Source organism: Melanotaenia boesemani, chromosome 7 (assembly GCF_017639745.1).
Source record: "Melanotaenia boesemani isolate fMelBoe1 chromosome 7, fMelBoe1.pri, whole genome shotgun sequence".
Lineage (NCBI taxonomy): Eukaryota > Metazoa > Chordata > Actinopteri > Atheriniformes > Melanotaeniidae > Melanotaenia > Melanotaenia boesemani.
This window is the reverse complement of record NC_055688.1, coordinates 6,041,160-6,056,465: the sequence shown is the minus strand read 5'-3', so window position 1 is coordinate 6,056,465 and position 15,306 is coordinate 6,041,160. Positions and strand designations below refer to the sequence as shown.

General features: G+C 38.5%; 1 protein-coding gene across 1 annotated transcript in view; it reads right to left on the bottom strand.

The window, feature by feature from the left end:
* mgat4b (alpha-1,3-mannosyl-glycoprotein 4-beta-N-acetylglucosaminyltransferase B) overlaps positions 1-15,306 on the bottom strand; it is a 160,195-nt gene that overhangs the window by 62,640 nt on the left and 82,249 nt on the right. The window contains exons 5-6 of the mRNA XM_041989906.1: positions 14,134-14,180; positions 11,823-11,936 (exon numbers count right to left, since the gene is read on the bottom strand). Coding sequence (XP_041845840.1) covers positions 11,823-11,936; positions 14,134-14,180 — 161 coding nt within the window. The remainder of the gene's footprint in view (positions 1-11,822; positions 11,937-14,133; positions 14,181-15,306) is intronic.

The window sequence follows — 15,306 nt, the reverse complement described above, 5'->3', positions numbered from 1 at the left end:
AAACAAGTCCCACCATTCATTATTCACCAGAGAAAACATGTCCGAAATATCCCAGTAACATGGCAGCTGGAGGAGAAGCTGCTGCATGTGTGGAAGCTCTTTTTTTTACATTAACAAAGCAAGATGAGAAAAGCTAAGCAAGAACATATTGGTTTAGTCCAAACTCATTATTACAAATTTACTAAAGAGAATCTAAAATGACCTAGTAACTTCCAGTTCAGGTTTTTCTTTATAGAATTCCTTTTATCTAAAATAACCAGATGAGACAGGAGAGAATCATGATGTCTGTAACTATATCCAATAACTGACCAGGAGGGAGGGGCGGGTTAACATTAACTCAACGTGAGGGGAAATGTACTGAAATGTTAAGCAGACCATCTGCAGTAGATCTCACTCCAGAGCCAACGGCAAGTGTGGATCATAAATATTAACCAGTTAATGTTTGGACCCATCTTTCATCTGGACTTCAGAAGCTTGTTGTCCAGCAGGTTTTAGCCTCCTCATTTTCAGACTGAAGCATGCTACACCCGTCAGAGGGACTGATGTGGTGGGTTTGTTAGCAAGAAATCTTCGGTATGGGCAGAAATATTAACACGAGGAAGAGTTTTATCTGAGCCCAGAAATCTGCTCTGGATTCCTAAAAAACACTGAGTCCAGACTGAAAGGTTTTCTACTATAATGCAAATGGATGAAAGCTGCATTAAAATCATGGTTTATGGTCAGTGTTTTTGGCTCGTGTGAAAATAATGCATCTAAATATTTTATTTTCAATCTTTATTTATATAGCACTTTTCATACATCGTGTAGCTTAAGGTGCTGTACAAAAATAAAAACAAAACAAAAAAGGTTGTTACATCGACAAAACCCACAGTAAGGAAGGGCTGTCCTGGGGAAAAACACGACTTAAAAATGAAATTACACAAATAAAGCATCAAGACTAAACAATGAGAGTAAAAATAAGTACATAAATAAAATTAATAAAGCCAGTAAAAAAAAAAAACAAAAAAACATCTAAAACACTGGTTAAAAAGGCCCCAAAATAAATTAAATTAAATTAAATTAAATAAAGTAAATTAAATTAAAATAAATTAAATTAAATTAAATTAAATTAATTAAATTAAATTAAAATTAACCAGCACTAGAATAGGGGGGTGTAAAATCCCTGGCTTGATCAACAATAAGATATGATATCAATTTAGGGGCCAGGGATTCAATGTTTGCCAATGACTAGAATTCAGACATAATCCACATTTGATTCGATATCGATTTAGGAGCCATACGACTGATTATGGAAACGACTGTCACAGGTAATTTTCCAAACAGTTAATTTACATTCATATCAATATCACAAACCGCAACTATGAATATAACTAGAATATAACTTAACCTTTTTATTCTTGAGCTTAGGTATTTAATTTAAGCAATTTAAATTAAAAACACATATTATATTATATTATATTATATTATATTATATTATATTATATTATATTATATTGTATTATATTATAATAAAGACAGACTAGTAATAAGCTGAAAACAACATACTGGAGTACATACTGCTATCATATTAATTTTTTAAGTATGTTTGCATTTTGGATCAATGTCATTGGCTCATTGGCCATATGATCGATGTAGATCGATATATTGCTACATCCCTACAGTACATAGGATGTTTGGACACACCAGGAAGCAGCAATGCTAACATGTAGCATAGCAACATGACAGGAGAAACTCAGCTAAAAGACTCTCAACCATTTGTATCCAAACCAAACACAGTTCAAACTCCAAGCAGTTATATGAGAATGTAAGAAAAAACACGAGAACATCTCTGTCCACTTTAAAGCTTCTGCTATTTTCTCCACTTAAAGCAAAACCACACAACAAGACGTCACATGACAGCAGAGACCTCTGCTGATTACAAAGAGGTCTGTCTCATCACTGTGGGACAGAAACCCTGGGAGCTAGCAGCTTCCAATGGCTGCCTGAAATATTACCTGCTTAACACCTCAATTAAAACATCTGGAAAACTGCTTCAGGTTTTTTACGTTCTACTGCAGCACAGTTCCTCATCAGCCATGACTTTACTGCTTCTCCTGGACTGAACTGGTGCTGCTATCCTCACTGATATTTTCCACTGGACGCAACAAACATTTACATTTTCTACTGTGTTCCTGGTGACTTTGCTCTGACACAGTAACACGTATTCTTGATTCTGACACTTCTGGTAGTAAATCTCATATTTCTCAGTTTTCTGTAGATTATACATACAAGCCTTATCTACTACACCACCACCAGTGCAAAAGTTGGACACACGGTCACATCTAGTTCCAACGACGTAATTGTGTACACACTTTTGTACTCGGTGGTGTGTATTTAATTTATTTTGGGTATGTCATGCAGGACGGCAGAAAATACTGGTATCCTATCCATTTACTGTTTATGGTTTGCAAACACAAACTGCCTGGTTTAGTACATATCTGGTTTTGATGACAGCTGCTCTACACCGGCTTCAGTTTGATTGCAGTTTAATTATTATGACCCAGAGTATGAAGATGAAGTTCAGTCAGATTTCTGATGCTTCTTGTTTTATTGTAACTTCTTGATGGAGGTGTACCACAAGCTCACTATTAAGAGCTCTGTTTCTCCCTACTTGGCCCATCCTACCTGAAAGGACTCTGATTATCAGCTTTCAGCTGCAACTCTGTCAGAAGTTTCCTGGACAGATGTGAAGCAGAAGATCTCACAAACTCTGCTGGAAAATACCAGCCGGCAGCTGCTTAAAAGATGAGCCGTACTCACTCCGAACATCTTTAGTTTGTACAGAATCAGAAAGCTGTTGTATCAACAGCTGAGCTCAGCTCTTTTTACTTTATTTGAGTACTAATTTTTCAAGAAGAAACCTCTACTCTTCTATACTATGCTATGGTGGGCAACATTGAACTTCTTGTTACTTCCTTTTTTTGTTGTTTTTTTTTTTACTTTTGTTTTTTTTAACGATTTATTCAGTTAGATTTATTTTTGCCAGAGAGACGTGCAACCAGTGATCTCCAACACGTTCACCATAGCAGCATAAACGCTTCATACCAGACAGGAATGAAAATTAAAAATAGCAGACTGTCTTGTAATACTAAAACTAAGAATGAACACTGGCCTCATATATAAAACGTTTCACTGACACAGTGAGAAAAGAACAGCGATATAATGCTGTGTCTTCTGTATCCGCCCAAACAAAGCAACGTCTAACCTGAGGAAACAGATTAGAAACAGTTTTTTTGGGGGTGTGGTTAGGTGGATGCTGGTCTTGTTAGGTGCCAGAATCCCAGTCTTAAAAAGACGTCTTTCATATCGACCCTTTAATGCTTGTAAAATTTAGCTAAAAACCTGCATAAGTTAATCAGACCATTATACATTCCCACCAACTATTACAAATTATAAATGGTTTATGGTTGATTAAAAACATTATATCAGTATTTACCTGTTTTATTAAATGTAGAATTTTTAGCATATATAATAAAAATATAAGCTACAACAGTGGTTCCCAAACCGAAAACCCACATGCAGGGAAAAGAGGTAGGAGGCAGACAGGTGCAGGAATTAAAGGTTTTAATGAAAATTACTTCAGGTAACAAAGGCTGGAAAACTAAAACAGAGACACAGAGCTACTGCTGGGACGACAATGGGCAAACGACAACGATCTGGCAACGAACAAAAGAAACCAACCTGGGGAGAACAAACTAACGAGGAGCAGGTAAAGCAAATTAGCAAATGAAACCAGGTGTGTAGAGAACAGGACGTAAAACAGGGTGTACGACAGAAAGGGATAAACTACAAAATAAAACAGGAAACCAGAACAGAAACTTCAGCAACATCAAATCAAACAAAAACCCAAATCATGACACAGGTTAAATAAAACATATAGTTTCAAACTTTCAAAAGTACAAACAGAAAAACAAAGATGAATAAGCCACAGACACTTCAACAGCCTAACAAACAAAAAATGAAAAAGACAAGAAGATGACAAACACATCTCGCCCTGGGTTTGACAGGCAAGTAATGAAGAGAGACTGGAGTGTGTCGTATGTCTCAAACTATCAGCACCTGACAGTATGAAGCCACTTGGGGAATTTCTCATCCTGAATGCAAAGAAAAGCTTGTGATTACTTCAGAAATAAACTTCTAAACTGCTAAAAATAGCATAGCTTTTTGCATTAAAGCGGTATCTGCCTCATCAAATGCTCAACTTGCCTCGTATAAGTAGCATGCAGAGTTTTCTGGCCTAAAAAGCCTCACAGAGGAGTTAATACTTCCCTCCACCACTGACACTGTTTAAACTCAAGTAGCAGCCAATAAACTAAAGACACCACACTATTTCTCCACCAAACAAGACAATTTTGTGGCACATTTCCTTGTTACATATGTTTTTTTTCCTTTGGGAGGAGGGGGGCTTGACTTTATTGTTTTCAATGAAAAGGGGTCCCTGAACGAAAAGTTTGAGAACCACTGAGCTAGATGTTAAAAATAACTTTGTGAAATTAGTTCTGCTGAATAATTAGTTACAGAAGTGTGGCGAACCACAATAGTTTGTCATTGTGCTCTCAGATTTAAACCATGAATCACCAAACTTTGATTTAACTTGTGTTTATTTTAATGGCTTAATTTTCTGTGTCTCTACAGACATTTTATTTGAAGACATATTTATACGTAATATAGACATATTTTTTCTATTAACAAAAGGGTTTAACAACAACATGAAGAAGGATAAAAACAAATTCTTTTATAATTGTTGTATATTTTGTGTTTCTTATATGATTTAATAAACAAATTAATCAGATGTTACAATCAGTTACTCAGTAAGTAGTTTTTTCCCCAAATACATTTTTACTCTTACTTGAGTTATTGTTTCTTTTACTATTTTTTACTTCTACTTGAGTAATGTTATCCTGAAGTAACGCTACTCTTACTTGAGTTTACTTTTTTGGCTACTCTACCCGCCTCTGCGCAGGAACAGAGTCATAAAACATCTGTCTAAGCTGAGGAAATACATCCAGGTACTGCAGAACAACCAGTTTTCCAGCATCTATGACTGAAAGACTGCTATGAGTGTTTCTATAATCATTATGTGAAGCTGACTCTGTAGAAAGTCTGACTGAACTGAACTCATAACACACAAAAACGAACTAGAAGATGCACTTTAGAGGTTTATGTCACACATAATGAACACATGTCTGATTTCCTTCAGTAAAAGCCTCCCCACCCTCCATTCTCTATTTCACTTTACTGTCCCATAAATAAACACCCCCCTTCCCTCCACCAGCCTGCACTCATCTCCTCACACAGTAGTTTAAAGTCTTTTTACTAGTGGGAGTCAATAGCCTTTACATAATCTAAAAAACAATCCTGTGAAAAGAGGCTTTTATTGGAAAACAGTAAAGTTAACACAGAAGCAGCCTTGTCTCACAGTCCATCTCCTCCACCAGTCAGCTGCCTCTCCACCCAAACCCAAACACAACAGGAGGCAGTGTCTTCAGAAGAAGGAACCTTCCTCATGCAGAAAAACCGCAGGAGAGGGTTTTCACCGAATTAATTACAGCGCCATGTTCTCTCCACACTCATCTGTCCATCAGAGTCTCACCAAAGACGTCTCTCTTCTTTCACATCGTCACGGATCAGAAGCCTCACAAGCCCCAAAAGTCTCTGAGTTTTTTGAGTCTGATCAAATCCAGACTGGAAGAAGGTTCTGCAGGTTTTCTGGTTCTGGTTTTGTTGTTGTTATGTTATCTCTGGGTCAGGTTAGTTTTGTACTGCATTCATTCATCTATCCATCCATTTTCTTTACGGCTTAGTCCAATTCAGGGTCACGGGGAAGCTGGAGTCTATCCCAGCAATTTGTAGTAGAGAAGCAGGGTACACCCTGGACAGGTCGCCAGTCCATCACAGGGCCAACCAGGGGTGAAAGTAGTTTTAAAGTCTTGCCAAAACCATAATGTCTCTCTCACTTCATACATTTTAAAGCTTTCGTGGAGGTCCTGCAGCTGCTTCTTCTTCCTGACATGGTGCCTCCTCACCCTGAGTCTGAAAATCTTCATCACTGGGCGTTTTTCTGATTTTCTGTGGAAAAACATCTTCAGTGTCCCATTTCTTTGGATAAAAGAAGTTTTCTCTGCATTATTACTTAAAAAAAAAACGGACTGTTTTGTCTCTCAGTTTTTATTTAAAATGTCTGTAGAAAATAACTTAGATGTTTAAATCATGTTGAAAGTGTTATAGCCATCTACAATAATGTGTGGAGTTTCGTTGGTGTAATTTCTTGTTCATGCCATTCCAGCACAAGCAGCATCTTCTGATGTCTGTGGACCAGTTGTGGAATCTTTTGATGTCTGTGGATCATTTGTGGAAAATGTCACAGTGCATTAAATCAAACGCACCGATCTCCATGGCAACTGCTGTGTTTCCGAAGTAAGCGTGCATGCACAGTGAAATCTTCGGTGGTTAGCTCATAAGCTGTTTCTTTTCCGAGCTGTTCTGTGTTGGTAAAATTGGAAATAAATAAATAAAAACAAAAATAACACGAAACACAACTGCTTACTTTCCTACTGGTTTTAATTAGGGCATTTAGCAATAAACGAAAAGACATTAAACATGTGGTTCACGTTTCGAAGGCTGGGCGCAGAGGAGACCATCGGGCTCTATCCAAGGGGAGGGTGAGAAAGCAGGGCAAGACCCTTGAGGAAGAGAGGGAGATGCCTGGCCAAGGTTCCATCCACCATGGACTAAAGCTGGGCTCACACAAAGATTACTGGGCTGCTTTTGTCCCGATGTTCCCCTTTCCCGACCAAGGACAGCAAACACCCGCTTATCCTGAGTCTTATAAGATTTTTCTATACGATTATCTTGTGGTCTGAGGTGTGCTAAGAGTGAATTTGTCCCGACAATCGGCTCTGAAACGGGTTGTTGCCGACAATCCCAATCCCAAGTATTAAACATATATATATGTATATATATATATATATATATATACATATATATATCAGTGCTGGGCACGTTAACGTGTTAATCGCGCATTAACGCAACGCTTAATTATTGCAGTTAATTTTTAATATCGCGCGTTAAGGTTTTTTTTTTTTTTTTTTTTTGCTGGCCGCTGGCTTTAATCGCAGAAAAATGGCGTCTCTGTCTCCCTTCCCTGCTGCAGCGGCGCGTCTGATGTAATCAGGAGAGAACGGGTTTATTAACATGAAGAGATGTTTTCTATCTGTAACTTAAGAAAGAAGAAGAAGAACCGACGTTTATCTTTGTCTGTCAAAACCTATGCAGATGGCAGAAAATCATGATTTTTGGAAGGGAAACTGCTCCCAAAAGACAACGAGAAACTTTTATTTATTCCTTTTTTATATATATACATATATATATATATATAAATGCGGTTGTAATTTATGCAAGACAGCAAAGGTAAGACATGTTTTCTAACTTTTACAAACGTAAAGCATAAATCAGGACTTCTGCCTCTGGTTCGATTACTCTTGGTCATAAGATGAAACTTCCAGCTGTGGAATCTGAGAGATGTGAGCTTTCAGTAGAGGAGTCGTTTGTTCGTGTTCATGGGAGACATCGTCTGTGTTTACATATTTTTTGGACTTTGTGTACCTGGTTTTTGAATAGTTTGTTGTCTTAACTGTGTGTGTTGGTGATAGAAATGGTTTTACTGAGCTGGTAGCTGAGATTCTGGACTTTCTGTGGATACCACACATGTTTATAGTCACATCTACAGACCTGACGCTACACCCAGAAACAAGCTGTTAACCTCTTAACTCCCGGTAGCAGAGGCTGCAGGTGCAGAGGTGAAGCTAAACAGTCAAGCTAAGAATGAAAGGTTAGATAATTTATAGGCAGAAATCTGGATAATGAAGCAGTGAAGGTGCATGGATGGAAGTTATTGTGCATATTGTGAATATTTCTCTCTCCTCACCATCTAGAAGCTGTGAGATTCTCATCCTGCTTTCTGTCTGTTCACCTGATGCTGATATTCATCACATATTGTTCCTTCTGTGTTTAGAAGGAAGCAGCTTCACAGCTTTAAATTCATCCTGCTGACTTTTTACCTTTTAGTTAGTAAATCCTGAACATTTCATCCGTCTTTCTCATAAATATTTGATTTTATAAATATATATGAAGAAATATTTTAACTGTTGGTGTTTAAAGAGAAAACTGCTGCTAAATCTATTTATGTGTTTAGTGCAGGGGTCTGCAGCCTTTCCAATCCAAAGAGCCATTTTTCCCTCGGCCAGCTAAATAAAACTCCTTTAGAGACTCAAATGTTACGAGACTTTTCAAAAAGGAAACTTAATATATATATATTTTTAATGAAGAGCCACCATAGGATATTTATTTTTGAAGAACCACATTTTTATTTCCATTCTTAGGTTTTAAAATAAAGAAAAACATAAAACCTTTATAAAATGAGGATAGACAGACTTTCTTCTAAGGGATGTAGATATTTTTGGAAAATGATGTAAAAGAAAAAAAAGTCCCTGGTTTCCAACCTAATGACAAGAAAAATAGATTTAAAAAAATTTTTTTAGCCACATATTTAGAGGCATTGTGGAAGGTCCAGAGAGACACTTGCAGCTCCAGAGTCGCAGGTTGGAAACCCCTGATGTCGTGTTAGTAAACCAAAACTTACTGCATTTTCTTTATATAGCTGTAGGCCTTCTTTTAAAGGAAAGAGACATTTTGTGCATAACAATGCATTTAATCGCGATTAAAAAATTTTAATCGTTGCCCAGCACTAATACACTTCAGCAGCCGACCCGCCTAAACAAGCTAAGTTTTTTCAACATTTCCTGGAGAGCAGCAGCCGGTAAGACAGAAATTAACCAGCTAGTTGCAGGGTTCATTGTAGGAGAAAATGCTTCCCTGTCAACTACTGAAACGCCCAAGTTTAGAAAAAATACTAGATAAAATGATTATGAGACAAGTGTTCCCATTTCTTCCCACAGACAGGGATGTTGTTCTTATGGTTTTAAAGCCATTTTGTTTACAATATACAGTAAACACTGTGCAGAAAGGCAGTGTGATTCGGCTATGATGTAAAGTGAAGTAATAAGTAGTGGCGCCACTTTTCAAATGCAGTAAGTAAGTAAAGTAATTTCATTACAATTTACAGAAGTAATGAGTAACTAGTAACTAATTACTTTTTTAGAGTAACACTACACCAACACTGTAGAGATGTAAATATGGCACATACACACACACACACACACACACACACACACACACACACACATATATATATATCAATTTAAATAATTATTAGTTGAGATATCATGATGCCATCAAAAAAACAAACAAACAAACAAAAAAAACTATCTCCAAATGGAGATCGTAAAACATGTATGGGATTTTATTTGTATATTGTGTGTTCCATAAACAGGTGTCTTTTTACACTGTCATATTTTAACAACTGAAGTTGAAAGAGAAAAACATGCAGTGTCAGAGGAAGGTTCTTTTATATACAGTCTATGAAGGACGGAGAACATAGCACCAGCAAACATCATGATGACGAGCGAAGATGATTCACACACAGTAAGTTGCTATGCTTTGCAATGCTAGTGCTAATTTCACGTGCTAATTTACATTAGCATAAAATAGAGTGTAAACAAAAGCTACATTAATCAACAAGTGCCACGCAGCGGCTGTTTTTTCTTAGTCTCATTTAATAAATTAATTTGATAGTAATTTCATAGGTTTATAAGGACAAACACACTATTCACTTGGAAAAGATTCTCCAATATTGATCCTCGTTTTATCCTGCTTTTGGTTGTTTGCTTTTTTAGCAGGATGCAGAGGCTTTTTAGATTTTTCTGAAACTGTTTCTGGTCCGCTTCTTTTGCTAGCTTTCTGCACGCTGCTGCTCTTTTGCCGACATAAAATACCAAACGCTGCGCAGAAGCAACATTTCTGAGGGTTTGTTAACCGAGTTGATCTGGTCTGTTGCCTCCACTATCAGTGAAAACTCCTGACAGAAAAAGCTGCTAAACTTCCCACTTCCACACTGAGGTCGGGAGGCAGAGAGGAAACTGCAGCTAGCTTCAAGCTTAGCCCCCTTCACTTTACCCAGCAGTGGTGAAGCAGACACTGCAGGAACTAGAAGAGCTGTGTGGTGTTTATTGCTTACTGGTTGTTGCTATGTTTCTTCTTCTACGTTTTTGTTAGATCAAGTTTGGTCACGTGAGATTTCTGGCTCGGAGGACTAAATTGTAGGTCAGCTGCAGGACAGCATCGTGTGTGTGTTGTTCTGTGATGAGATTACTGAGCCACCACACACAGTATGATCAAAACTGTTACATGGCTGATTTTTTTCTCCTCACGTGGGAGGTCTCGACCAGATAAAAAATCTCATCAGATTAAGAAAAATATTTTGTGTGTCCCGGGCCTTACCCGTGTCAACACTGCAGAGGAGAGACAAAATGACTGCGTCATCAACGAAATTTAAAATATTATGCTGTGGATACTGGCTACGACAATCATTTGTATATAAATTTAATTAAAAGGGCGAAAGAACACATCCCTGGGGAAAACCGGTAGAGGACAGGAGGACATTAGAAAAGACCCATTAACCCTCACTCGCTGAGAGTGCTCAGTTAAAAAGTCCATCAGCCAACCTATGAGGCCAGAGTCAATATCATAAAAACGATGTAATTTCTCTGCTACAACATGGCGTTGAATACAGTCAAACACAGATCTTACCTCATTCCTTTCCTCTTTTCTGTGTTACCACGGGAACGAGATCCAAACTGCTTTCAACAGTTTATTAATATAAGCGATGACACCTTGATCAGCATGCTGACCCCTGAAGTGTGTACAAAGTGAGATGTGTATGTGTGTGTGAGTGTGTGTGTGCTGGCCTAATCAGTGTGGTTCAGAGACTCATGAATTAGCCATGACAGGCTGACAGACGCCTGCAGAGCTGTTTTAAACACACACTCAGAAATACACACTGTCACTAACTTTCTCTGATTACTGAAGCTGATAAATCACACACACACACACCCACAAAGGATAGTAAATGTGAGGAAACATTTGTTCCTTACTTTGAGGCCGTTTGCAGGTTTAAACTAAGTCCTCACAAGGAAATACAAACCTGTCAATGTGTGTGACAGTGAGATGTTCAATGACCGCAGTTATTTGTAGTACAGTGTCAGATTGAATCAAAGTTACATCAGAGGAACTACTAAGTGAAACGTCTGAGGTCACACTGAAAGCAACTAAAAGTTTTTTTTGTTTGTTTAATCCCATAAATATGATTGGTCCACCCTCTTTTCACCTGTTGTGTCAGTTTCCTGAAGGTCACACGGTTGATCTAAATCTCACACACGTGGTAATCTGAGTGTGATTCATTACTTCTAAATCTAAAGAAGTGAAGACATCAGAATCGCACCTAGTGGCTGGTTGCAGTGTAGATTGTAACCCCCACCCCTCGCGTGATTTCTTTGTGAATGCAGATCATCCTGCAGCATGGTGCATTCACTGACTGATACAGAACTGTAAGTATCCAAACGCTCATTCAAACTGATACATTAGGTTTAAGTTGTTTTAAGTGGTGAAATTCTCTCTGTTCTCGGGCCTTGTTCTGAGTAGCTTTTAGTTTTAGCTCTCCCATCAGGAAACCCCTGGAGGTAGTTCCAAACTACCGATGGAATAATACTGTTAAACACAAACCCATGAAGAAACTTTAAAAAAGGAAATGCTGACTCTCAAAGAAAAGATTTCTTACCTGAAACCACAAACACAAAACTTTGTTGTTCCACACATTGTACACCCACCTGACTCTTTCTTTTGGGTCACCAAAGGACTCTCGGAGTCGGGAGAAATCCGGGTAGAAGTGGACAGATGGAGAGACGACTTCCAACAGACCTGACTGAATCTCTGCAGGAAAACTGAGACAAGAATAGAGAGAAGGATCAAACAAACAAACAAAAAGCTTGCATCATCAAACAGCATCAAATGGCATTTTTCTTTTGACAAATGTTTGGATGCTGTGTAAAATATAATGATTACTGAGACATTTTACCATTTCATGGAAAATATGAGCTAGTTCTGAATCTGATGGCAGCAACTGTAAAAAGTTAAAACAGGGGCAACAAAGTGCTGGAAAAGAAATTGGCACACAATAAAAAAAACAACTGGAGGAGGATTTGACAACTAGGTTAACTGACAACAGGTCAGTAACATGAATTAATATAAAAGAAGCATTTCACGAAAGACAGAGTTTCTCAGATGTAAAGATGGACAGAGGCTAACCAATCTGAGACAAAGTGGGTCTAAAGATTGTAGAACAATCAGAGAAAAACGTTTTTAAATGTAAAATTGCGAAGACTTTGAAGAAAACAATACGACTGACACCTTGTGGTCCTGCACACCTGTCCGCAGGTTCTGGCTTTTGGTATGTGAAGACCTATCAATGTGGTTTAAATGTAATATTCCAGTAAAAACCCACACTGTGCCTAGTAGGTGACTTACGTGACATTAACATGGTAATTACCTCTGCACACATGATCCTCTTGTGACCTGGAAAACCAAAAATAATATATGTACTAAGCAGTTTAGGTAGACCACATCTGTGTTGACACAAAATGTGTGTGTGTATGTGTGTGTGTGTGTGTGGGGGGGGGTCTTGGCCCTGCTCTCTGGCAGCCCGGGATGACCAGCGCTGTGATCTTGGCCCTTGGGGTTCGTGCCCAGGAATGATGGCCCAGGTCTCTGGGCCGCCCTAGTCTGCCTTAAGCCTCCGGAGACGCGCTGTCGCATTTGCACGATCACACTCATCTCTGATCACTCCTCATTCGTCATCCTCTGCATGCTGACAGTCACTGAGTTGTCCAGTGGGTTTATACACTGAGTGATACTTTTGTTTAGTTTGTTGTGTTTTTCTGGTACTTTGGTTTTTGTTTTGATACATGTTTGTTTTTTGTAATTTTTTTGTTGTTTTGTATGTTTTAGGGGTCCTGATGATTGTCAGCTTCCTTTTCCTGTAAAAGCTGGGGGAAATTATCTGTTGTGTTTCTGTACAGGTGTAGTAGTTGGTAGTGTTTGTTTGGACTGAAGGGTTGTTGCCTTCTATCTGTTGTGTCATAGTCGCCTCTTTCTTTTTTCTAATTCCCTTTTTTACTTTTGTTGACTATTCTCCTTTTTTGCTGTGCCCTCCGGTCAGGTCCAGCAAGATTAATAATTTTCATAATTCAAAATACAGAAATAAGATATATAAATAAATAATAATAATAATAATAATAATAATAAAATCTGATTATCAAGAGGGGCCTAATAAAACATAAAGCTAATTGGTAAATGGTACAACGCTGGACAGGACAAGTTAAAAAAAGTAGACTTTGAAGATCTTATTATCTACAGTGTATATACCATACCATCCAGCATGCAGAGAATTGGGAGGAATCTCTGTGTGCTGGAGACAAGGCTGTAGGTCCAAACTGGACGCTAGTAGGGTCCTCAGGCAGCACTGCATTAAAACCAAACATGATTCTCTACTGGAAATCACTGCCTGGATTCAGGAAGACTTTCAGAAATCACTGTCTGTAAACACAGTTCTCCCTGAAATCCACAAATGCAGTTTCAAGCTCCATCATGCAAAGAAGAAGCCATGTGTGAACAGGATTCAGAAAGGGCGCCGTCTTCTCTGGATCAAAGCTCATTTAAAATGGTCTGAGGAAAATGGAAAACTGTTCTGTGGTTAGATGGATGAAAATGTGAAATTCTTTCTGGAAAGCATGGACACCGTGTCCTGCAGACTAATGAGGAGAGGGAGCGTCCAGCTTGTTATCAGTGGACAGTTGAAAAGCCTGCACCTCTGATTGTAAGGGTTGCTTTAGTGCCTGTGGCGTGGGCAGCTTCTACATCTGTGATGTACATCTAATTAGTTGTCAAATGCTCCTCCAGTTGTTTTTGGTTTAGACCAATTACTTTTCCAGTCTTTTGTTGCATTCTGGTCCAACTTTTTACAGATGTGTTGCTGCCATCAGATTGAAAATGAGCTCATATTTTCCAAGAAATGGTAAAATGTCTCACACACAGCATTTCTGTTGCTATAGTTACAGCATCCCATCATGCAGGACGACTTACAGGCGCTTTAGGTTGTCTGCTACACTGCTGGCGTACTGCTGATCTGCCTGAAAATACACACAAACACACAGAAAACCTAGTTTCTGAAGTTTCACATGAAAAACACACAAAGGTCTGGTGATCCGTGACATATTCATACATCTAACAAAGTTTCTAAAATGTGTTCTCTGACAGAAATCTTCTTGACACTTTTCTGTTTCTCTGCACAGAAACAAAGCACACACACATTTTCACACTCAAACATCAACAACAACTTGAGCAATCAGTAATGTCAGAGCTCAGCCTCCCGTTTGGGCTCCCTGTGGGACGTGCTCATTTGGCTATGAAGGTCAGTGTGTGGTCACACACGCTTCCAGCAGCCACGCGGAGCTGTAGCCCGTTGCTGGCTTTGGTTTGTTTTGGCGTCCTGGAGGTGCCAGCAGGGTGGAGCTTACCGCAGAGCTCTGTGTTAACGAGGAGGAGATGCACTATTCACTGTTTTATATCAAATCCAGCAGATTTTCTTATATCAACACAGAAAGCTGCTTCAATGACAAACACTGTTTCAAGTGGACATTTTTTTCCAAGTGGGAAGAAAAACACAATTTTTCCATCTGAGATTTTTTCCCTTGAGAGGAACACTGTGGAAGCCCTAAAGAGGCCGGTCTAAAGATACACTCTGACATTTGTATCTGCTTTATGTCTGAATGGAACAATAGGAGCATTACAAGAAAGACAAAAATCCGAAAAAGATAGACAACATGGCTGAGGAAACATACTCTGGTTTGCTGTGATCACCAGCAGTCATGATGATGATGAATGATGACAGCAGACGCTTTCACAGGAACCATCAGTTTTAAGCTCATCATAATCATCTTGTGATGTTGAAAACAGAACTTCTTTTCCTATGATAGCAGGTTACTACATACCACAGTCTCAAGGAAAAAGATAAATTAACTTAGAAGAAATCAGAGTAAATAATGAAGGACAACAGCATCAAAACAAACCCTCCAGGCAAGCTTGCATTTTACTGGGCATATTTAATTCAACTTCTTATCTCAAAACAAGGACATGAACTGATCCAACGACACACCTAAACCTCCCTCATTATCTGGAGATAATGACATTAGAAAATATTTTCCAGCATGGCCTCTCTTAGCATCCATGGCCTAAAATCACCCAGAAAATAAAATA